Source organism: Artemia sp. Qi Xiang Cuo, chromosome 11, assembly GCF_049724085.1.
Source record: "Artemia sp. Qi Xiang Cuo chromosome 11, ASM4972408v1, whole genome shotgun sequence".
NCBI lineage: Eukaryota > Metazoa > Arthropoda > Branchiopoda > Anostraca > Artemiidae > Artemia > Artemia sp. Qi Xiang Cuo.
In genome coordinates, this window is record NC_142804.1 from 64,697,254 (window position 1) to 64,723,380 (window position 26,127).

The window sequence follows — 26,127 nt, forward strand, 5'->3', positions numbered from 1 at the left end:
TGGGAGTGTCCTCCTCAAAAACGTATTTTCTATCTGGAAATCAATTATGCTGAACAAAATAGCTACCTCAAAATTTTGATTGGATGTGTTTGGAGGAATGATGGGCATGGGGGGGCTAGTTTCCCTCCAATCACTTTTGACTATTAAAAAGGGCACTAGCCCTTTGAATTTCCAATCGAATGAGACTTTTTTGAAGTTTCTACAACAATGCCTTCTATAAAAACCTTATATACCCCCAGGGCATAACTTAAAACCCTTGCCCTGAGGGTTGTGGGGGAATGTCCTCCTCAAAAACATTTTCTATCTGGAAATCAACTACACTGAACAAAATTTGGTGAATGTTATCTGGCCTTGCTGACTTATTAATGTCTAGCCCTTCAAGTCACTTCATGACAGACCCCAGAGTTATCATGATAGGTGGCATAAGGTTCAGTACACCATATGCTGGACTGTTGGAGAGACAACCATCAGGTTCATTGGTAAACTGATACAAATTACTTGTTGAGTATTTCAGCAATTTATCATAGGTCAGTAGTTTCCATGCCATCAGGTTTCTTCAGTTTCTTTATTGAATGTCTACTATGATCTTTGCTGGATATGTAGTTCCAGAACCTTTTGGGGTTTCTCTTGCTATCGTTGGCAAACTTGGACTTGAAGTTTGAATACAGTTGTTTAGTGAGATTTTGAAGATTATTTTGAGCCTTTGCAAACTTTTCATAGTGATAATCTTTCCCCATTTTATAGTACTTGCTCCAGTATTGGCTTTTTTGGTTTTGTTCTCTATGTATTTGAGGGGCCATATGTGGGAGTGTCTTTGGCATGAGTTTGGTAGATGTGTAATTTTTCTGGAGTATTGTAAGCTCTTCTTAGAATCTGATCCACTGTTGATCTACCTCCCCTTGAGCAAAGACCCCCAGTCCACACCATTTAACTCTTCTTTGATTGCTGCATAGTTGGTGTATGTCTTCTTGATATAATCGTTTGGTATTATGTGTTAGGCTAAATTGACTTCAATGACAAGGTGGTCACTTTTGCCTAAAGGGGGGTGGTAACTTGTGCTTTGTAGCTGTTCTTTATTCCTAAGGAATACCAAATCAAGGAGGGTTGGTTTGTGAGAAAGGCAATGCCTGGTTGGCTTTTCAGTTATCTGAGGTAGGATCAGATCATGAGGACACTTACAGAAAGGGTTAGAGGAGCTTCTATCCTGCTGGAAAGGGTCAAATGGGAAGCCTTCTCTCCAGTAAAGGGTGGGGAATTTGAAGTCACCAGCTATCAGCAAATTTCCTTTGAAGCTTGCAGTAGCCTAAAAAAACATACATGTAATTGCTCTTTTCATTTCAAGCTGATCTGGGGCAGAGGGGCTCCTATATATGCAGCCTATTTGAGTTACCACTGTGTTGTTGTGATGAGCTAGGACAGAGTATTATCATTTAGGACAAAGTATTATCATACTAGTTATATATTCATGCTACACAGAAGAGAAATAAATATCTGGATAGTTGGATACTACTATCAAATGGCTTTGAGAATTTACTTATCTGCCTAGATGGATATATATTTAAGAAAGTCTATGATATGCCATTATCCACCTAATTAGAATATTTGTGCTGTGAACCAAGTTCAATCCTTATTACCTTAAATTACATCTTCTAGCGACTAAGGTTGAAGAACCTATAGATGTTGCCAGGTAACATTGACTTGATAATCTTCATGTCACAGTTGGATTATCACTATTTACATATATACAGGACAACAGTTCATAATGACAGGACAATTAACACAATTTTCATATTTACAGGACAGTTTGGTTTTGTTGTTTGGTTCACTATATGTATTGGTGGCTAAGCATATTTGGGGGTTAAAGGGGGCAGGTGGCATCTAATGGATCCTACTCCATGATGCTGGTTTGTCCCACTTTATTGTCAGTGACTTGCCACTCCAATCACAGTCAACACTAACCTTGAAGCTATCAACTGATCTGGCCAACATGGTAGATTTGCTAAGTGAATTCCACAATGGGACAACACAATTGGTGAAGAAGTTGAACTTCTCGCACTTTCTGCTAAATTTTTTACACAGTTTTATGGGATTTCCTCATGTTCTGGTATATTCACTATGATCAAAAATGGACATGACGGTGTCACTGGTCATCAGCTTAAATGCAAGGATAGCACCTCTCTCTCTGTCCACGGTACGTTTAGATAGGCAGGTAAAGCTGTTCTAGTTGTTGCTTATAAAATATTTGATCTTTGGAAAAAGGGAGATTGGTTGTTCTACACTGGACTTTCTCAAGTATCTCCATGTCACACTTAAAGTGGGGGTTGGCAACTGACATACCAAACTCGAGATGGGTACAAACAAGGACTGTGTAAAGCTTCTTGATAACTCTTGGTTGGCAACTTGTTACTGAACACTTGATCAAACCAAGGACCTTGTTTGCCTTAGCTGCTTGGTTCTGACAGTGACTATGAAACTTAAGCTTATTGTCAATTAATACCCCAAGATCACATTCTTCCTCTGCACTCTGAATGGGCATATTGTGACCTGCAGAGTCAATCATGTGATAACTATGACAGGGATTGTATGGACCAAGATGAAGGACTTTGCATTTGTGTGAGTTGAACTCAAGCATCCAGGCTGTTGCCCAAAGACAGAGGTTGTAGAGATCTTCTTGCAGAGAAGAGCAATTTTCTTTAGTGGTTGCTGGACCAAATCATCTGCATAAGTACCAAGCCATTCTTGACCCCCTCAGGGGCATCATTTATGTAAAGGTTAAACAATGTTGGGCCTAGTTTGGTCCCTTGAGGGACACCAATCTTAACTTGAACTGGTGTGGAATAGATGAGGTCACCTCTTTCATCATATACAGAAACAATCTGGGTTCTGTTGGATAAGAAGCTTTGTATCCACTGGACAACATCCTTATCTATCTGATATACCAACAGCTTGATCATCAGGTAGCAGTGAGACAATTTATCAAAGGCCTTAGCTTGATCCAGTAGGAACACTTATTAAACTAGGTAGATATTTAGTATGCAACATACATAGACAATCAAATATTCAGCTAGTTAGGTATATGTGTAAGATTCTTAGAAATACTATTATCTGTCTAGCTGCATATTTTATTTTGATACTAAGTATAGTTGGAAATAATTTTTACATTCTACAGAATTGAATTTTTTTTAAGAAATGGGTTTTGTGTTTTTTTTTTTTTTTTTTTTTTTTTGCAATTTTTTTGGTTTTTTTTACAGTATTAACTAAAGTAATCTTGGGGGCTTTTGTTGATCTTTGAAAAGTTAGATGAAGTGAACTACCAGAGCACTAATGAGCCCATGGAAAGATCTATTAAAGGGTCTGCCTCCACTCCTTCCCCATTTAAAGGCCCTGACTTTTGATGTCATTTTGCAGTCTTTGTATTATAAAAGGGAATCCTTGCAAAATAGTTCTTCTGCCCAAATGAGGCATCAGAAAATTGTTGAGTCTCATGGCTATCCCAATTTATAAGGTTTCAAAGATTAGTGAATTTATTTGTTAAGTCTAGGAAAAACTGTTGGTATGGCTTAAAATTCTACTGAAGTAAAAAGAATTGCACTTTCAAAATTAGGGCCAATGAAGAATAGATTCAAAGCTCAAAATTAAGACAATTTTTTTTTCAGAATTCAGAGACTTGTCATGTATGCAGTCTTTTAAGCCCTAAAAATTTGAAAAGGGTAGATATAGAAGCTTGACAGTAATACCCAGAGTGCATTTTTGGTCTGAATAGTTCCTGAAAGTTTCATTCATCTAACTTAACTACTTTCCAAGATAGCAAACTAGAGTTTTACCTCAAAATGTTATGTGCAATGATTTTCTAACTTTACTTTATCCCCAGCTCTCCTAATTTGCAAATATATAGCTCAAATTATATATTTTCTATGCATTTTGCCATACACCACTCTTTCATTCAAATAGAAAAAACAGCAGAGAAGCAACATTAACAAAATCAAGAACTACTAAAATGCATGGAGAATATCTAATTAGGGCTGAATCACCTTTTTTATGCTATTCTTACATGGACCCAAAAGTCACACCTAATTTCTGTTACCACTTGATGAGAGTAGTGATAATGAAAATAGTATCATTGTCATACTTTCATACATACATTTCATACTTTTCATCCTTATTTCATACTTTTATTCAGTATAATAGTTTTTTTTTTTTTTTTTTTTTTTTTTGTATGAGCTCCCACAACACCAATTCTAACTATCAGATTTCATTTCACTGTCCTTGGTGATTGAAAGTTTTTCTTCCAGTGTAAGACCCACTCATCTTGGGTGCCTCAAGCTGTAGCTGGCTTAGAAGTCCTTTGCTGGCTCAGTTGTGGAAAGACGAAAAGGTGTTAAGTGACAAAACAAACAAAACACAAATAAGAGAGAAATGAGAATAATAACAGCCAGTGAAAAAAAACAAAGAGGAAAATGCAAATATTTTAGTCAAGACCTCCACTTGACTCTCTTCAGTGCAGAATAATAAAACAATACCAATAAAAATCCAAAGGATAATATTAAGACTTAACCTTAAAACAAACACTAAGAAAAAGACCCTCTCTAAGCAATGATGGAAGGGTAACTGATTAAAAAAATAAGACACTGAATGGCATTTCAATCTTACATAATTACATAAAAGTAACTATTATACATCTTGTCTGACTTTGCAATAGTTCTTCCTTATATTTCTGATACAACAACCAATATTTCACCCAAATTGTGGGTCTACCAATGGGTACAAGCCTCTCACCTTTTTTTGCCACTTTTTACATGGAGTTTATTGAAACCTCTGCTTTGAAAACTTTTTCCTGTGAAACACTATTTCTGGGGTTGGTTTGTGGATGAAATTATTTCTGTGTGGGATCATGGAGAGATATCACTTAACTCCTTTTTGACTCATCTTAACATGATGTATTCTAACCTTCAGTTCACTCTAGAACTAGAAGATAATCATAAACTGCCTTTTCTAGGCATCTTAATCTTCAATAAGTCTCTCAGCCTTGAATAGTCAATTTATAGAAATCCCACACATAACAATAGGTATTTTCATTTCTCTTCCAACCACTATCCTATCATAAAAAGACGAGTAGTTACATCTTTAGTTGATTGTGTAATAAGAGTATGCTCAGAAGCTCATATAGTCCCAGAACTGAATTATCTTAAGGACATTTTATTTTGCAATGTATGTCCCATAAAATTGCTGGAATCCATTATAGAAAAAAGACAGAAAACAATGCATCATCTCCCCAACCCCCAACACATATCATCCCTTTTGGTGGGTTATACTTTTCACCCACCAAAGGTCTTGACCCACATACTTTTTGGTGGGTGATACTTTGGGGAGAAACTGTTCACTGTTTTACCCTTATTCTCAAATCGAGTGACAAACTGAGAATAATCCTAAAAAAAACATAGCCTTAATGTCAAATATTCTAATAAAATACACAGCTTTTTCAACAGCAGCAAAGATAAAACCAGCCCCATTTATGGAGCAGTGTTTATAGGGATCCCTGTTCTTGCAGTCTTGCAGTTGCTTCTATGTTGGAAGTACCCAACAACAATTGGGGAGAGATTGTAAGGACATAGGTCCTTGATCAACAAAGCTATGGGGCAATGCCAACAGCCTGAGAATTTGATTCCGGCTTTGCTCAACACATCTGTGACAACCCACACCATTTCATTTGATAACAACTCCATTATTGCTCCCATTAAAGGTCTTGTGCAAGTTTTCAGGGAGGCATTTGAAATGAAAAAGCACATTCACCAAGGGCCCTCAATAGAGACACTGGAGAAACCTATCTAAGCCCCATTTATAATGAACTCATTAATTCTGATTGTTTTTATATCCATCCACAAAATCATATTTTGCAGCCTAAGAGAATCTCTGATAATACCATACTGGTAATACAATTTTTTTATTAAGTTAACCTTTCATTGTTGCTTAGAGAGGGTCTTTTAATTTAGTGTTTGTTTTAAGGTTTGGTTTTCACCCTTTGGATTTTATTGTTATTGTTTTATTATTCTGCAATGAAGATGGTCAAGTGGAGGTCTGGACCAAAATATTTGCATTGTCCTCTTTGTTTTTTGTTGTTGTTTTTTTCCACTGGCTGTTATTATCCTCATTTCTCTCTTTACAGTTTTTTTTTTCGTTTTGTCATGATAGCCAGTGTGGTCACAGATGTTATGTGTGTTAAGTGACATTTTCCAAAATTTTCAGGAGAAGCAAAAACTGTATTGGAAAATATTCCTCCATAACTCTCTTGAACTCCAATTGTTCCTTTCTGGTCATATCATTGTGGGGTTTATGTAATAATCTTTGTGGTTGTGGAAGATTTGTGTGCTTGATGCTTTTTGGTCAAAATTTGGCTATAATGTGTTTAGAGTGGATTATAAAATTGAGAATATCCAGAGAACAAAAGGGGATACATGCATTCTGATTAAACCAATCAATTGGGCATGCCTGATTTTAGTAGATTATTTAATTACTTCTTTCGAAACAAATTATCTATAAAGGAATATTTTTCTAAGAAAATAGTGTATTTGATCAGTGTCTTGCAGAAAGTTATATTTAAAAAAGATCCAATGAACTATCCTATTTGCAAGATTTGTTTTGTACAAAACTTTTGAACAATGATGTATGTGTGCTTAGGTTGTTAAGGGTTGAAGATTGTGTCTCTTTTATTTTAGTCTTATCATTACATTGCATTCTTTGATAATCATTTTTTTTTCTTTTTATTATATTGTAGTTGATATTTCATCATGGGAGACACGAAGTTATATGACATCTTAGGTGTTCCTAAAACAGTTTCAGATGATGATTTGAAAAAGGTACACAGTTTTATTTATTTAATTATTTGTATTTAGTGACATTGCATAAGAGTTACTCAAGACTACTTTTTGCTGGGGATGGAATTGTGAATCTACTAAACCATTCCTTTTATTTTACAAAAAAAAAAAATCCAAAACGGAATTTGATCTGCGTCTTTATCTATTTTTCTGATTTTGAAAGAATAAGGGATCAGGGGAATCCCTTTTGCCAAGGGAGTTTTTGACATTTTTTAATGTAGCTAAGAGTTTTAGAGTTGCCGCTCTCTGCTTCTTTTTTTCTTAGATATTTAAGCTACTTGAAAAAGTAAATCTATTGTAGGCAGCACAATAGCGCTGCCTAAGTAAAGAACAATGTTGGTATAATGTCTTTTTTTTGCTTTTTTTCTTTAGACCAGGGCACTTCGTATTGAAGGAGTTGTCATAGAAACTTTGAAAAGTGCTCATTCGATTGGAAATCGGGAGGGCTAGTGCCCTTTTTAATAGTCGAAAGTGATTGGAGGGCAACATACACCCCTTACACGCCCACCATTTCCCCAAACACATACAATAAAATTTTTGAGATAGCCATTTTGTTCAACGTAGTTGAAAAGTCTGGAAATTAGGTCTTTGAGGATGACACTCCCCCCACAGCCTTCAGGGCAAGGGTTGTAAGTTATGCCCTGGGGGCATATAAGGTGTTTATGGAAATTTGTGTCATAGAAACTTCAAAAAGGGCTCATTCGATTGGAAAATCAAAGGGCTAGGGCCCTCTTTAATAGTCGAAAGTGATTGGAGGGTAACTAGCTCCCCTCTCATGTCCACCATTTCCCCAAACATGTCCAATCAAAATTTTGAGATAGCCATTTTGTTCAACATAGTTGAAAGTTTTAGAAATTATGGCTTTGAGGATAACAACCCCCCCCCCCCCCAGAAAAAAACCTCAGGGCAAGGGTTGTAAGTTATGCCCTGGGGGGAGCATATAAGTTTTTATATAAACTGCTGTCATAGAAACTTCAAAAAGAGCTCATTCAATTGGGAATTGAAAGGGCTAGTGTCCTTTGTAAGAGTCAAAAGTGATTGGAGGGTAACTAACCCCCCCTCTCACACCTACCATTTCCCAAGGGCTCATTTGATTGGAAATTGAAAGGACTAGTGCCCTCTTTTAATAGTCCAAAGTGATTGGAGGGCAACTAACCCCCCTCTAACGTCCGCCATTTTGTTCAACATAGTTGAAAGTTTTAGAAATTATGTCTTTGAGATGACCCCCCCCCCCCGCACACACACACCCCTCAGGGTAAGGGTTGTAAGTTATGCCGTGGGGGCATATAAGGTTTTTATAGAAAGCATTGTTGTAGAAACTTCAAAAAGGGTTCATTCAATTGGGAATTGAAAGGACTAGTAACCTTTTTAATAGTCGAGAGTGATCGGAGGGCAACTAACCCCCCTCCTACGCCCACTATTTTCCCAAACACATCCAATCAAAATTTTGAGATAGCCATTTTGTTTAACATAGTTGAAAGGTCTGGAAATTATGTCTTTGAGGATGACACTCCCCCCACATCCCACATGACAAGGGTTGTAAGTTATGGTCTGGGGGCATGTGAGGTTTTTATTGAAAGCGTAGTCATAGAAACATTAAAATGTCTCATTCGATTGGAAATTGAAAGGGCTAGTGCCCTTTTTAATAGTCAAAAGTGATTGGAGGGCAACTAACCCCCCTCTCACGTCCGCCATTTTGTTCAACATAGTTAAAAGTCTTAGAAATTATGTCTTTGAGATAACTCCCCCCCCCCCCCCCGCGCACACACGCCCCTCAGGGAAAGGGTTGTAAGTTATGCTCTGGGGGCTTATAAGGTTTTTATAGGAAGCATTGTTGTAGAAACTTCAAAAAGGGCTCATTCAATTGGAAATTGAAAGGACTAGTAACCTTTTTAACAGTCGAGAGTAATTGGAGGGCAACTAACACCCCTCCCATGCCCACCATTTTCCCTAACACATCCAATCAAAATTTTGAGATAGCCATTTTGTTCAACATAGTTGAAAGGTTTTGAAATTATGTCTTTGAGGATGACACTCCCCCCACAGCCCTCAGGGCAAGGGTTGTAAGTTATTGCCTGGGGGCATGTGAGGTTTTTATTGAAGGCGTTTTCATAGAAACTTCGAAAAGGGCTCATTTGATTGGAAATTGAAAGGGCTAGTGCCCTCTTTCAATAGTCCAAAGCGATTGAAGGGCAACTAACCCCCCTCTCACGCCCACCATTTCCCCAAACACATCCAATTAAAATGTTTAGATAGTCATTCTGTTCAATGTAGTGGAAAATTCTGGAAATTATGTCTTTGAGGTAAGTTATGCCCTGGGGGTATCTAAGGTTTTTATAGAAAGCGTAGTCATAGAAACTTCAAAAGGTCTCATTCGATTGGAAATTGAAAGTGCTAGTGACCTTTTTAATAGTCAAAAGTAACTGGAGGGCAACTAACCCCCCTCACACGTCCACCATTTTCCCAAACACTTCTAATCAAAATTTTGAGATAGCCATTTTGCTCAACATAGTTTAAAGTTTTATAATTTTTGTCTTTAATGAGGACACCCCCCCCCCCCGCACACACACCCCTCAGGGCAAGGGTTGTAAGTTATGCCCTGGGGGCATATAAGGTTTTTATAGAAAGCATTGTTGTAGAAACTTCAAAAAGGGCTTATTCAATTGGGAATTGAAAGGACTAGTAACCTTTTTAATAGTCGAGAGTAATTGGAGGGCAACTAGCACCCCTCCCACGCCCACCATTTTCCCAAACACATTGAATCAACATTTTGATATGGCCATTTTTTTCAACCTAGTTGAATGCTCTGGAAATTATGTCTTTGATGATGACCCCCCCCCCCCCATAGACCTCAGGTCAGGGGTTGTAAGTTATTCCCTTGGGCCATATAGGGTTCTTATAAAAAGGGTGGTCGTATAGGGTTTGGAGGGGACTTATTAGATTCGTAAGCATAAGTTCTAGTGCCCTTTTTAAGAAGCAAAGTGATCAGAGTGCAGCTACCCCCCCCCCCCCCACACACACACGCACACAAACACGTCGTGCTTTTCTGAAATATATCAAATAGATATTTTGAGACAGTATTTTTTTTCAAAATAGTCCAAATATCGTAAAACAAAGCTTTTGCGGGTGCTTCAAACCGCCAGAGCCTGAGGGCGAAGGTGATAATTTATAGCCCTGGGGCAGTTAAGATTCTTATGAAAGGGTTGATTGTATTAACTTTAGAGGTGGGTCATTTGGTTGAAATTGGAAGTTCTAGTTTCCTTTTAAGAGTCAATAGGATGGAGGTCAAATAGCCCCCCCCCACCCAAGTATCCCTTTTTTTATCAAATGCATCTGATTGAAATTGTGCAATGGTAATTTTATTTAAAATAGTCCAAAGAACCTACAAAAATGCTTCCAGGATTGGCACAGCCCGGGGTAAGGGCTTTAAGTTATGCCCTGTGGGCATATAAGGTTTTTATGAAGTGGGTGGTCGTATTAAATTCAGATGGGTCTCATTTGATTTTAAATTGGAAGTTATAGTGCCCTTTTTATGAGTTAAAGTGACTTGAGAGAAACCTCCCACCTCCCTCCCCCAAGCCCATCATATCCCATAAAAAATATCCAAACAAAGTTTTGAGACATCAATTCTTTCACCATTGTTGAAAGGTTCAGTAATATATGCGTAGCAATAGTTGTAGTAGTATTAGTAGCAGTATGCAAATAGCACCTTTTTTTTAACATCCCCTTCAACACACAATGAAATTTTTAACTTAATACCATTAAGCGGTCCTGAAGCATTGCTGATACGTCCTCTTGATAATCTATATGAGCACAATATGTTTTGATTTATTTCAATACAGTTACAATATTGCCCAAAATTTTCGCCTTAATACCCTTAAGTTTATTAGTTGTAGTATTAGTAGCACCAGTAAATGTAGTAGTAGCAGTAGCAGTACATTTCGTACTAATAGTCTTAGTTATAGTAGCAGTAATAGTAGTAGCAGTAGTTGTAGGAGTAGAAGCAGTAGAATTACGATGCCAATATTGTCTTTTGGTTAGTTCAACATCTCCTACAACAAGCGTTATAAGTTTTATTTCCATAAACGAAACTGTTCCTAAGATATTTCTGTTATACCCTTTTGACAACCTGCATACAGATGGCAGGTTGTCATCCGCACAATAGAAATATTCTCTAAAAATTTCACCTTCATACCTTTATAGGTTAGGGATTTTGAGCTAGCCAGAACAAAAAGAAATTAAAATAAATAAAAGAGTCAAATTCAAAACTGAGCAGAAATTAATATGAGTAGGGTTCAAACTCCTATGTTTTCTAAAAGCCAGAACGTAATTTGTACTTTACTGAAAAAAATTCTTTTAAATGTTTTCACTTTTATAACGTCAGCATATGTATATTAAACTGACAATGCACATATTTTTCAGTAAATTCATTTGAATATTTTTCAGCAAAGTAAAAATTAGGTTTTGGCTTTTAGAAAACATAGGGGTTTTGAACCCTACTCATATTAGTTTCTGCTCGTTCAGAGTTTTTACTCTTTTATTTGTTTTAATTTCTGTTTGTTTTGGGTTTCATTTATTTATTGATACTGATTTGTGGTAGTTGTATGCTCGGTAGATTATTTGATTCTATTTTGTTCATTTTGGTTTAATGGAGTTCTTTTTTTTTCTTTTTTTTTTTTTGAAAAACTTGTTTTGTGGGAAATTTTTTTTTAGATTAATTACTTAAAAAGAAGACTAACTTAGGAAAACAGTATCAAGAAATAGTATAATGCCTATAAAATAGAACCTTTAAAATTGAACTATTGACAGTTGGAGGGCAACAAGCCTCCCCCACTCCTGTTATCCCTCAAATTCATCACATCAGAATTTCGAAATAGCCATTTTGTTCCCTTCTGGCCACCAGGACAAGGATCATAAGCTGTGCAAGTTGCCTATTGTTAAAATATAAGAATTTAAGGGAAAGATGGTTGAATAAACCTTGGAGGTGGCTCATTCAATTTTAAATTGAAAGTAATGTCGCCCTTTTAAAGATCTAGCCTGCTTTTCAACCAGTTGTTACCAACTATGATGTTTCAAAAAGAATTTCTTATTCCAGTTCAATGGCCCTTGTGTTTCAGCAGTCGGTTTTTAAAGAATTGTTACAAAAAGTCTAACTTTAGCATAAATAGTGAGGTTTTGAGGAGGGAGTAGCACACCTCATATACTGAATAATTTCCGTTTGTTTTAAGTTTTAGTGTTACTCCTTACTTTTAGTTGAAGAATGTTATTGTCATTTTTTTTTTTTTTTGATTTCTGACGGTTTTTCAAATCAAACGGTTTTTGGTTTTTCAAGGCAATCATATTTAATGGATTCTAAGTCAAAATTAAACATTTTTGCCGGTCCAGGTTGAGAAAAATAGTCTATTTAACACTGTTCTTTGAAGGCTGAGAAAAGCTGAGTAGTTAAAAGAAATCAGAGCTTTTGAATCCTTATAGCGTATTGAATTTATAATAAAGAAGAAAAGTTTTTTTTTCACCTGAAATAAGAAACAACATTGAAACTTAAAACAAACAGAAATTATTCAGTGTATAAGGGGGCGCTTCCTCCTCAATCCTCCACTCGTTACGTTAATTTTTTTAGTAGTTTAAAACAACTTCTTATTCCAATCAAATAACCCTTGTGTTTCAGGAGTCGTTCTTAAACAATTAGGACAAAAAGTCAAACTATAGCGTAAAGAGCGAGGGATTGAGGAGGGGACAGCCCTTTTATGTGGAATAATTTTTGTTCATGTTAAGTCTATTGCTGGGTTTTGACCATTTGATTTAAGAAAATAAACTGCTTTGTATATCGCTATCTTTATTGAAAAAATGTATGGGGAAAATAGAAATTGACCTATCAGGTATCACCACTGCCCAACCAGCACCCTCCTCCGACTTAGCACCATCAGCAAAATTCATGGCCTTTTTTCGAGTCTGCATTTTATTCGGATGGCTCCAGGAAAATAAGAGAGCACAAGTGTTCTCTTTGTTTTGGATGGTGCGTATTTGGATAAGTGATCTGCTGAGCTGGAACCTCTGAGTATTGGAAAACATCCTTACTGAATAGTGATTTGAAGTTATAGTCAACATATTCAACCTTAAAATTAGAACATTGCTATTATCATCAAAAACACCAATTGTTCAGGCAGTGACATAATCAGTGGAAGGGTTTGGTGTGCCGAGTCACCTTATTACCAGACATTAGAGCAATCTATTATATGTGTATGCACTAAAACAAGGCTGAACTAACCGAAATAGAAACGTGGCTGAAAAAAAATGTAAAAAAAAACGTAAATGCAATATTGTAGTAACAAAAGATTGAGGAACATCCTATTGTATGTTTGTAGAATCTATTATATTTGTGTTTCCTAGAAGTAAGTTTAACTAATCACACTAAAAGCATATTTTAAAAATATAAACTAAAAAATTCAACCGAAATGCAATATCATAGTAAAAAAAAAAGTGTGAAGACGAAACGCAGCTGCTGACCATAGTGAATGAAAGGAGGGGGGGGGAATGCAAGTTCTTTCGCTAATCTACACATTCAAAATAAAGCTAGAAACATACACATTTTTGGAACTTTTAGGATAGACATAAAGTATAAAACCCAAAGAACATTGGCTGAAAAAAAAAACTGGTAAAGTAATATCATAATAAACTTTTAAAGGACCAATATCCCGAGTCCATTATTTATAGGGGCCCAGCTGCGGAATGGAAGTAGGCAACGTGAGACTGTATTGACAAGGACCAAAGGGTCTGAGCTGATGAATGTTGTCAGAAAAACAAGTACAGAGAGGTAACGTCTGCCATGGATGGAGGCCTGGGGTGTTATTCGCGACGGCTGCTTCTGCATTGTGTGGGACATGTGCTGTATCTAGCTGTGACTGTATTAAATTTTGCAAACACGTTTTATTAGTGCCCAGCTCATACCAAAGTCACACTTGTTGATTAAAAAAAAAATCCAAAATCTATGAATGATTTGTGTTTTCCATCGATTTTAACGTCACCTTGTACTTCAGAAGCGGAAAATCGAAATTTATTGAAATACAATTTATTTAATATACGTTTTTTTCTTTAATACAGCAAGAATTTATTTAAATAGGTTAACAGGTTTTGTTAACACACATTAAATATTTGTTGAATATCGTTTCCTTTAAAAAGAAAGAAAGGGAAGCTTTCTATTTTGAATATATTTTTTAATCTAATATGAAGCAAAGCAAATTTTAAAATTGGGATTTGGTAGATGGATAAAGGAAAATCTCAGCTATCAAATGATGATATAATTGATGGTATCATGGAAGCTTGTGAATTATTTGAAGCATATGAAGTAGATGTCTGTGAAGTATTTATTGAATTCTCTCCTGTATCTCTACCGACAGTATACAGATAAGGTCACATTTCCATGACGTTTTTATAATACTTTAGGCAACCAAAACTGGTAGAAATGACTTCTGTGAAGGGGTTACAACTCCTATGAATATACATGGACATTGTAGAAGGGAAACTCCCCACTAACGGTCGTTATAATCCTCCTCCCCCCTCCCCCGTGTCAATGACCTAATTTTTTTAAAATGGACTCAGATGACGAGTGCTTTGCTTTTACTATATTAACAGGATGTTTGTGGTTCAGTTTGAACCAAAAAACATGTGAAGAACATTTATATTGAAACTAAAAAAAAACTACGTAAATAAAGGGGTTTTTCCGCCATCCAATTGTTAGCTAACAATGTTAGCTAACAAAAATTTGTTTGGACGGCGGAAACAGAATTGTTAGCTAACAGAAATAGTTAGCTAACAATTCGCAGAAACATGATATTGGGCAGGAAATTCAAAGAAAAATTCTGACCACGATAGTGTTGCTGTGAGTTTATCTCAGCTTGATAATACCCAACTGATACAAAAGCTTTGAAATTCAATTAATAGAATATTTCAAAGTGTTCATATCTTATAGAAAAAAATATATAACTATTAATGCCAGCAAGTGAAACAAAGACACAAAACATTTTATTATTTGGCAAAGTACATTGAATTTAGGTGAAAGTTAAAATGCCAGTGCTTAAACTTTCCTAAATTAACTGTTTAGTGCATTTACATAAATTATCCCATGAATGGAGGAAGTGGATCAACCTAGTAAAAAATATAATTTGATTCCATAAGTGAAATCGTTAGATTTTTGATCATATCAAATTGCTATGACTATGTGACAATCTTGTTGTTTTCCTATTTTTTCAACAGAATAATTGATTTTTTTTTTCAATGACATAACCATAAAATATATTTATAATAAAATAATAGGGTAAAGGAAAAAAAAATAGCAGCAGTCCTCAATTTTGTGAGCATAAAAAGTACCCATCTTGCTTATTTTTGAATATTTTGCTTTAAATTCCCCAACAATTTCCTTCAACAAGCATTCGGTTTGTTAGAGAAATCTTCTAACAATGTTAGCTAACAATTTTTAGTTGGATGGCGGAAAAAACCCTTAAAGTGGAATGAAAAAAAGACCAAAGGGACACAAATTTTAAAACACTGTTTTGTTATTAAGATGCTTCTTTTAGCTTAAGCTTATTGCTCTTTCTTCTTCTTTTTTCTTCTCTTTTTGTTTTTTCTTCTCTTTGTTTTTTCTTCTTCTTTTTTTTCTCTTGCACTGCAGTAGTATTGTTGTTTTTGCAGGCAAAATATTTATCGTCAGTGGATAACCTTGTACGTCTTTTCTTTTTTTTCTTCGACGTGTTTTTCTTATTTCAGCATAGTTTTTTGTATCAAACTAATTCAATATTTTTCGACTTTATTGCAGGCCTATAGAAAACTTGCAAAGGAGTTTCACCCTGATAAAAATCCAAATGCTGGCGAGAAATTTAAGGAAATATCCTTTGCTTATGAGGTTTTATCAGACCCAGATAAACGCGAAGTTTATGATCGGTATGGTATTCAAGGGATACAAGAGGGTGCCCATGAAGGGGCGGGATTTGGTGGTGATCTGTTCTCATCTCTTTTTGGAGGAGGAATGTTCATGGGCGGAGGACGGAAACGTGGGCCAAAAAAAGGCGAAGATACAGTGCATCCATTAAAGTATGTTGAGTGTGTCTAACTATTCCTCTATTTTACTATGCTAGACTGAATATATGTATACGTGGGGAAAGGGACTGTGAGGAGCTCCCCACTAAGATTCCCCTTCCCCATCAGTAACACTTAAAAAACCGGGTGTAAAAATATTGTTGTATACGTGGGGAAAGGGACTGTGAGGAGCTCCCCACTAAGATTCCTCTTCCCCATCAGTAACACTTAGAAAACCTGGTGTAAAATATCGTTGTATACGTGGGGAAAGGGACTGTGAGGAGCTTTCCACTAAGATTCTCTTTTCCCGTCAGTAACACTTAGAAAACCTGGTGTAAAAATATCGTTTTTGGGTACCCCACCCCCTGCTCAAGGCTTGAACCTGTGTGCACATGCTTGGTAGAAAATTCATTATCTTCAGTGTTTTTGGTCAATAATACCAAAGTCATTTCTGCTTTTAGAGTGATTTTATTTCTTTTTTTTTTTTTTTTTCGTACAAAATATTGCTGTTGTTTAGAAAATTTAACTTGAAATACATTTTTATTAAACTAGTGTTCATTAAAATAAATGAAGAAGCATTATGGAATATTTCTTTGGGGGGGGGGGGATTGTGCCCTTTTTCTCCTTATCTTGAGGTTATTCTAATAAATTTCGCTAGTCCTGTTCTTTTTCGCTGAAAAAATTTTATTGCTAAACTGAAGTTTTATATTTACTTACGTTTTTTGCAGAAATGAAAAAAAAATATTTAAAAAGGTAATTGAATACCAAATGCAGTTTCTATTCTCTCAGAGGCTTCCTTTATAAGATTCTTGATGGCATCCTTCAGTTTTTTAAGCTTATTTTAGTATAGAACTTAGAATTCTAAAATTTTAGCGCGTAATTTTCCATATGCAAAGCTCTAGCCTATCTACATCTCTTCAAAATATCGATGAGAAGTAAAATTCTGTGGGATCCAGATTCTGAAATGATAGTCTCAGTACTTTGTATGATCCATCATTCACTTCTTGTTTTCCCTATGATGGAGGGACAGTGTTTTCTCTGTTGTTATATATTTAGCTCAAAGGCTACAGCGAATATGTTTTTATTTTGGACGTGTTGCCGTTTTCTTCTGGTGTGAATTCTGTTTAGCTTTATATTGTTAGAGACTTGATAAACTGGTATATATAACACTATATAAATATAATAACGGTATATTTAATGGTAAGTAATTTCTTAGACCACATTGCTTTTCTATTTACAAAAATTGAGGGAGAAAAAAGGGGTTGAATTTAAGTAAAGCAGTGGAACAGAACAAAGATTAAAAAAACATAAAGAAATAGAAATAATATATATAAAGAAATTTAAAGGATAAGAAAAGTTCTTCAACAGAAGTTAGAGGAGCAGTACTAAAACCGAGAAGATTATAAATTGACTCATGCAAGCCAAATATGAAACGAATAGGAATTATCCTAAATAAACGAAGAGTCTGATTTTAAAAAAAATAATTATTTTCTATGAATAAAAAGTCAAACTTAAAGCGAAAAGTAATTACCACGAATAAGAGTGGTGCAGCCACAGTCCCACAGCCCGTGAAAATTTACTTGGTATTAGTGCTTTGCTGAAAACTTAGTAGATTGCTTCAATTGTTGCAAATTGATGTTTCTGAAACTGTTGTAAATTATGGGTTTTCCTCTTAATGTGTATTTTCTCTCTGAAACAAATGATTTTACGACAAGTCTGCTGGTATATTGTACCAAACGGACACAACACTTATATCACTGGATTCATTAATGTCAGATCTATCCATTCACCATGCCAGACTCATGATATTCCCTAACCTTTTTCTTGGGGAAGGATCTAAACTTGCTTAAAAAATGGGAAAATTGTTTTTTTTTCAACGTATTTCCAACCTAAAAAACCACGTGCACTAAATTTCAAAAATGTTATTTGGGAGGTGGATAGAGTTGAATATCAACTTAAGAATGATATCAAACTTTTGCAACTCTATTCCAGAATCGCTAAAGCACTTGTTTTTGAATGACAATGCATCCATGTAGAAGTAGTCAATATTAGGAAAATCTTGAGTTAGACAAACCTCGAGCCTGACATCAGCGTGTTGCTGCTCTCAAGCCTACCAGCCAACACTGAAAGACGACTATACAGAAATATCTTCAATTTCCTGTGACATTATATCTGACAGAGGGTAGCAAGGCTTTTTGCTGACCAATGATCACCTGTAGGTGGAAAATTGTCTGGAAGCCAGAAGGAGACTGAAGTGGACTCCGGAAGGTTTAGAATTCCAAGAAGAAGATCAAAATTGTCTTCTTATTTTTAAAACCATTGTAGAGCAGAAAAATAGCATACTAAAACAGAGGCCAAATGGGGCCCAATTGTGCCATTTTGACGCTTTTTTGAGTCGGTTGCGTATTGAATTTTTCGAATCAGCTCATTTTTTATGGGGGGAAATCGTTCATTCGGCGCATTTTCACTAGAAAAATAGAGCTTACTGTGCATTTTCACTTTTAGGTGGCGCAACTTTAGACCAAGCAAGTGGCAACACTGCACTAAAATTTGATTAGGGAGCATAAGCCTGTTTATTCTTAACCGCACTTTATTTAGTTCTGAAGTACCCGCTCGAAAATAAATGCCTCTCCTTTTGAGGATTTTGACTGGTAAGTCTTTTCTATTGCATGAGCAATGATTGCTCAGGCTCTCCACCGTTTCCATGATCATTTGTTTAGTAGCAGTGTAGTTCACCAAGTCGCAATAATGAAGCTTTGTATGACTTACTTTCGGTTTTAGTCACCAAGTCACAAAGCCTTATGTGATTTAATTTCGTTTTAGGGTATCACTTGAAGGGTTGTACAATGGCAAGACATCCAAATTGCAAATAAACAAAAGTGTCATATGTTCTTCTTGCTCGGGGTAAGTAGAAACCGCTTTTGTAGTTAAATATACTTCTTTATTAGAACAACCCAATGTCGTTAATATCATTAAAGGCGATTTTTGTTCTTGATAAGACTAGTCTGGTATTTAGTTACAAAGCGGTATCTGTTTTATGCCTTTAATGCAAGTTAAAAAAAAAAATATATGTTATAAAAAAATAAAGCTGTGCTTTCAAAATATTGTTCCCTTTGCTGCTAAGTTTTTTTTTTAATATTTACATGTGTTTTAAAGCAATTGATAATAAACAAGAAAAGAAAGTTCTGAAACTCCACATAATTAGTGACTTGGTTGCGAGGGTAAACTGTCTTACCACTCGGTTCGATTTTTGCCGCTTAATTTTTGTGGTCGACTTCCTCTAAAACGCACTGTATGGAAACACTGAGAGGAGAGAATCAGCTACCCCTCGCTAGGCATCTACAGCATATGGGTAGTCCAACCAGTACTAGCCAGAGAACTTCTTTCTCCCATCTTGGTTTACTTTTATTGATTTTCAGCTTTAAAATTAACACTGGGTATTGAAGAGAGGGGGGGGGGTGTCAGCCTCTCACATATTTAAGAGAGCACTAGTTCAAACAATCCATAATAGAAATATGGTAAAGAGTAAGCCTTTTCAATTGAAGCCGACACCAAAGAAAACTTTTAAGACCAAAGAAACCTCTCACCAAAGAAGTGCAAAGTTTGGAACTTTAAGAACATCCAAGAATAAATAAGCTGGAATCAAAAAGGGTATAGTGCAGAATGAAGATAGTTCAATAGAAATTCACAAGCATGCTCAGTTGAGTGAGCGTGGTATAATAATTAGGAAAATCAGGAATTTTAATGAGAAATGCCTCCATATGTATTTATACAGTTTGTGGCTTTAGCAGGCACCAAATAAAAAAAAAAGAAACGCTTTATTATGATTAATTATTACTCTCACAGCCGGCTGATAGTACCCGTTGATTGCTCTTGCGATCGACTTCCATAGGGTTTGGTGGCTCTTCTTTCTATAATGAAACATCAGAAAATTCTTCAAACTAGTCCAAAATTCTCCAAAATTAGTAAACTACTCTAGAACATTCCAAAATACTATCTAATATCCCAAATTTGACTGCTTCATTTGGCCCCCCCCCCCCTCTCACCCCACCATCCCTAATGGACAAACATATTGACCAAGTTATGCATACCCATTGTATTTTTAATAACGCGTCTCTTTTTTCCTCATCGCTTGTTTACCGTTTGCCGTTTAATTAAGAAGAAGATGAAAATCACGCTATTCAAAATACAATGAGCATATATAATTTGGGCTAATTTGGGCTAAATATATAATTTGGGCTAAATACAATGAGCATATATAATTTGGGCTAGAATCTTTTGTAATGTTCTCTTTGCTATCTTGGACAGTCGTTGGGTTGAATGAAACTTTCAGGAATGCAAACAGAACCTAAATTATTTACCAGGAAAGTTCTGAAGTGTCTACCTTCTCCCCCACCCCCCACATTAGGGCATTGAAGTTTCGATGAATTCAGACAAACTTTGTGTTATAAATGTTTAACTTTCTTAAAAATGAAAATGTTTTAAGTCTAATTTCTTTCTTAATTCTGGATTTATACAATTTGTAGAATTGTATCTTAGATTAAATTAAAAAAAATAAAATCCTAGTGGCTTAAAATCACACTCAAATCATTCGAAATGTGGTTTCAAAATTTAGGGTCAAAGATAAATAGACTCAAATCGAAATTAAGGAAAAAAGTTTTTCTTTGTTTAAGCTAAGACATAGACTTCACTTCTATGCAATCTTCTAAACCTTAGAAATAGGAAAGGAGTAGAGATATAATCTTCAAATCACATTAATGGAGAAAAATGTAGGCTTCGGATCTATTCCTGAAATCTTATTCACCAAATTCATGTATTTTCAGAGATAACAAGAAGCCTTTGACCCAAATTGATCACTTTGACCTTCCCAAGGCCAGAACATAATTCGCACTTTACTGGAAAAAATACAAATGAATGTGCATTGTCAGCTTAATATATATATATATATATATATATATATATATATATATATATATATATATATATATATATATATATATATATATATATTGATTTATTCGATTTATTTAATTTATTAATTATTTGATTTATTTAAGTTATAAAAATAAAAACATTTATATTTTTTTAGTAAAGTGAAAATTATGTTCTGGCCTTGGGAAGGCATATAGGTTTTGAGCCCTACTCATGTTAATTTCTGCTCGTTTGAGTTTGACTAGATTATTTATTGTAATTTGCAATCACTATTGTAATTTCTGTTTGTTTTGGGTTTCATTTGTTTATCGATGCTGATTTGTGGTAGTTTCACGCTAGGTAGATTATTTGATTTTATTTTTGCTCATTTTTGGTTTAATGGAGTTCTTTACTTTTCTTTGAAAAACTCATTTTGTGGAAAAAGTTATTTTAATTTATCACTTTTAAGGGCTGGACAGACGTGGGGTTTTCTGGAAAGATGGCCGTACTTTCTGTCAGCTTGTGAACTAGGATTTCCTTGAAGGTAAACGCATAGGCTAACGTTTTGAGCCATTTTAGTCTAATTTTTAACTTTGAGAGATTTTCTCAGTTTCTGCGAATATTTTCAATGTAACTTGTTTGGAAATACTTACTGCTCACTGTATGTGCTTCTTGATGGCTTTGTCAAGCAGATTGTTTTCGCTGATTGTTCATGTTTTAGAAATTTGCCAAGAGCGCGTCAATATTTGTTTGAAAAGGCCAGGTCGTCATTCGCATGTATACGCTCTTTAAACGCTGAAAAATAAACCTACATCCGTCAAGTCCCATAGTCATTTGTGAAGCAGTTATTGTTTTATTTTCAAATTATCCATTATAAGGTCTCCATATAATTCAATTTTACTGTCTCAAAAAATGGAATGATTTACTTCTAAGAGCTTCGAAGTCTATTCAGCTCCCTTCCCCCAGGTGAGGAACGATCGGCCCTCAGCCCCCCCCCCCTCTCTAGAAAACCAATAATTTACAAAAGTGAAAAATTTGTAATACTCCAACAAATATGGTGTTTTTCTGGCAATTTTTTTTCGTACGTTGGTCACTCCCCGCTGGAATTTTTTTTTTTTGAACTACCACCATTTTTACTTTACTTTTTCTTTATTAGCACTGGTGGAGTATCTGGCAGTACAAAGCGATGTACAGGCTGTAATGGTGCTGGTGTGAAAGTAACTTATAGACAGTTTGGTCCAGGAATGGTACAGCAAATGCAGTCAACTTGCAGCGATTGTCAAGGCGAAGGTAAATAGCTTTTTTTTACTTTTTTTGAAGTCATGATGTATTGGCCAAAAACCATGGATAAAAAAAAATCGGGGACAAACTATCTTATGCTGCTAAAAAGGAAATGGCCTTGCTTGGCTAATGAAATTAATTTTAATCGAGAAGATAAGCTTACAGTTCATTTTTGCTGTTTCTGAACTGCACCGACTTGACATTGTAAACTTTGTGCTAGAGCCTCTCTTCCTCATCATCTAGACTTCTTTCTACTGTTTTACTAACTACAATTTTCTAATTCTCTAGTCCATTTCCTAGAGATTTCAGGCAGTATGAAATAAATAGTTTCTAAGACCACACTGACCTTAGAAACTATTGCCAGTTTTGGCCAACATTTTGGCATGGCATATGAAAAAAAAACAAAAAAAAATGAAATGCAAAATAATATACACGATAACGGAAAAGAAAAACTTTCAACAAAATATGTAAGATAAAATAATTAGATTTCATTTTAAGGAATTGCACGATCGTAAAAATGTAAAAGTGATTTACAGTAGGTTCGATAACATAACTGAATAAAATAGTTTTTAAAAAAAATGTCAAATATTTAAATTCTGGAAAAAAAGGGGAAAGATTGTGCATAGAGAGAGTACTTTCAGACTTATGATAAAAATTATCTATCTTAATCATAGCTAATTCCAACGGCTCTTTAATTTTAAGTTTCCAAACTGATTGTGTTACTAAAACATGTTGGAAAACCAAGTAAAACTTTCAAACAATTTGGAATAGCAAACGCGAATTGAAGACGAGTTGAAGATTTTAAAATCTCGGAGAAAAGGGCAGGATTGAGAACATGCGTGACAGCAACTGCATTAAAAAGAGAACTTAAAATAATACGACGATTTATACCACGTAGTCGCACTATTGAACCAAACGCATTTCTAATTGTTCTTGAATATTTAAAATTAGCACCAACTTTTAATCTCGAGCTGAAGGACAATAAAGTAACCCCAAATAAACAACAGCACCAGAAACCGGAAATGAAGTACTGCTGTGACAAACTAGTTTGACTCGATTATTACCATTGATGGGAAGATATTGACACTTTTAATTGAGAAAAATGTTAGTCAACTCGGGAAATCGATCTGCTTGGACTCAGGATATTTTCCTCGTAATTCATGAGCGTAATAATTGCTACACCAAATAAACAACTGTGCAATACAACCATGTTGCGGCTCAATAATACTATTATTACACTAATGAGGGGTTATTATATATTCCTGTCTAATTTCCTCTATATACAGAAATCAATGTTGTTGACCCATTAGTCGGAGTAGATGACCTGGGAAAATTACAGACCTCTTAAGAGTTTATGAGGTCTGTAATATACTTTTCACCCTTTTCATTACAGACCTCTTAAGAGTTTATGAGGTCTGTAATATACTTTTCACCCTTTTCATCAACTAGCCATGGGCAGTAGACTGTGCGGTATGAGGGACATTGTTTCGGTCCTTCATCAACAGGCACTAATCGAGTGCAGAAAGTCATCTGATAAAACAAAGCAAGGTATTCAAATGACCTTAGCATTACCACAAAACAATTGCATACCGTGGATTTCATCAGCACCTCTTGAATATTTTTTTTTGGCTTTCTTATAGCATCATTCATTATTGACATTGACACTAAGAAGTCTATGCCTTCATCGAAACGCTCGAGTTCAGCATCGAGCTCTAATTGATGCTGCAGTTTGAGTGTTCGGTCCAGTGTTAAAAACTCAGACTTAGGAATCCACTCAGCCTCACTTTGGCACTGAGCAATTAAGAACATGGTATTTATATATACGGGGGATCTTTACCGAAATATTTGCTTTTCTCGTTAATTAATTGCAACACGAAAATTATTCGCGTCTGGTGTTGTCTTCTTGTTTTGTTTGATTTTTTGTTCTTCTTTTTATCCACAGTTTATAGAATTATCCAGTATGATCATTCTCTATCTCACCCATCATAAAAACCCGGACCGGGGTGCGAGTGCTCCGGAGAACGTTTTTGCAGATATAAACATAAGCGAAGTCAGATCTTTTCATGGGTAGACAAGTCAGACTGTGATCTAATCGGAAACAAGTGGAAACCCGCTATTACGAATAATGCACTTTGTTGAAGGCGATTTTTTCCATATGCAGCCTTTACCAACCTTTACCAGTTTTTTTTTTTTTTTTTTTTTTTTTTTTTTTTTTTGTATGTAACTTGATGTTGGGGCCTAGTTTTTTTTTTTATTACCTAGAGGTTTTCTTCTTATTAATTTACTAATATCTAGTTTTACCTTGTGATGCTAGGTGGGAGTTGTATATCTTGAGATGCAATTTGTTAGAGTCTGTGGGTCACACCTGGAGAGCAATATAGTCTTTCTTTATTTACCTCCTCCCCCCCCCCCCCCTGGAAAATAAGGCTTTCTAAATTTGAGAATTTTATTTGAGTTTTGTTTTTTTAATTTCCGTAGAGGAATGAATTTTGGTACATGTGTATTATGCGCCACTCACTCAAGTTTACGCTGTGTCAAATTCAAGAACACTCTGTTTTTTTCGTTAGTTTCTTCGTTACTTTAGAAATAAATTTGGGCTATAGATTTACACATTGGGGGGGGGGGATAAAGTATAGCAGGTTTGCATGTAATATGTGTTAGGTACACTTATTCTGAATATTATGAAGTAAGAATTGTTTTCTGACTTCAAACTGTCCCAATACTACCCCCCTCCCCCTTATGTGCAAATATATACAGGGATCGGCCGCAGTCACTTTTTGTCACTTTTGTCACTTTTTTTGGGACCCGTCACTTTTTGTCACTATTTCTGTCATTTTGTCACTGAAGTCACTTTTTTCGACGTTTCGGACCTAATTTTTTTGGTTAAACAGTATGTTATAGTTGACTGTCGACTGTGGCATAATTCATAAAAAAAAGGTAAGTCTTTTTTTGATAGTTTGGACTGTATTTCAAGACGCACAATGTATATGGCTGTAATAAACGTGGTTAGTGTGTGTGTGTGTGTTAAGATCTAGGCTTTTGCAGATAACATCTGCAAAAGCCTTTTCTACCATAGAAAGAAAAATACTTTTCTACAGGTAGAAAGGCTTTTCTACCATACCATAACTGCCTGTGGTTCTTTTCAGGCCCTTGGTTTACTTAGCATCCTTTCTTGTCTGGTTGCTTAGCAAATGGACAGTTAGGCCAAAATTCCTTCTGTATGTTTTCAGTGTTAGCCAGTTTCTTTGATTTTAGACCATTTCCTGCAAAAGGCATGCATGCCCACAGGTCTGAGGACGTCAAAATGTAAGATTAAATTCGTGTTTTCATTGGTTTTGTGAGTTTGTATTTGTATTAGCTTTATATGTTTTCGAATTCCATCCTAAAACCCATTCTTATACCAGTTCTTAGATAATGGGCAAGACAAAATTTTTGGAGAGCTGGCTCAGTAGGGAAGACGGTGCTGGGCATAAAGTGAAAGAGTGGTGCACAAAAGGGAGTGACAGCTCGTTCTATTGTAAAGTTTGCAAAAAGACACTCAGCTGCCAGAAAGGATTCCAGTCCCTTCTTCAACATGCAGCTGCACAAGATCAGAAAAAGAGTGCTTCTGTCATGTTAAACCAGCGTCAGTTGAGAGTCGCTGCATCAGCTCCAACCGAAAACCACCCAAACTCACAGAGTGACGATAGCGTACCATAAAAGAATCTGGAAATGCTCCGCGAGCGAGATGCAGCGTCAAGGGCGGAGATAGTTCGGGTTTTAAAGAGTATTGCTAGTTCTTTTGCTGCAGCTTCGTGTGATCATATTGCCGAGGTGTTCCGAACAATGTTCCCTGATGCTGTACCAGAAGGCTTGTCGTTAAGTGCTAAAAAAAAACGAGATGCTTGTTGACGGAGGCTATTTATCCGTACTTTTGAGAAATTCTAGTTGAAGACATCCAGAAATCTGACATTGTGCTGGAATATGATGAAACAACGAACAATGGTGGGGT

At 35.6% G+C, this 26,127-nt stretch overlaps 1 protein-coding gene across 2 annotated transcripts in view; it reads left to right on the forward strand.

Annotated features, from left to right (window-relative positions):
* LOC148947245 (dnaJ homolog subfamily A member 2-like) overlaps positions 1–26,127 on the forward strand; it is a 46,390-nt gene that overhangs the window by 6,468 nt on the left and 13,795 nt on the right. For both annotated transcript variants that reach the window (XM_089096951.1, XM_089096952.1), the window contains exons 2-5: positions 6,773–6,854; positions 15,685–15,959; positions 18,768–18,848; positions 22,012–22,145. In XM_089096951.1, coding sequence (XP_088953077.1) covers positions 6,786–6,854; positions 15,685–15,959; positions 18,768–18,848; positions 22,012–22,145 — 559 coding nt within the window. In that variant the 5' untranslated portion in view covers positions 6,773–6,785. The remainder of the gene's footprint in view (positions 1–6,772; positions 6,855–15,684; positions 15,960–18,767; positions 18,849–22,011; positions 22,146–26,127) is intronic.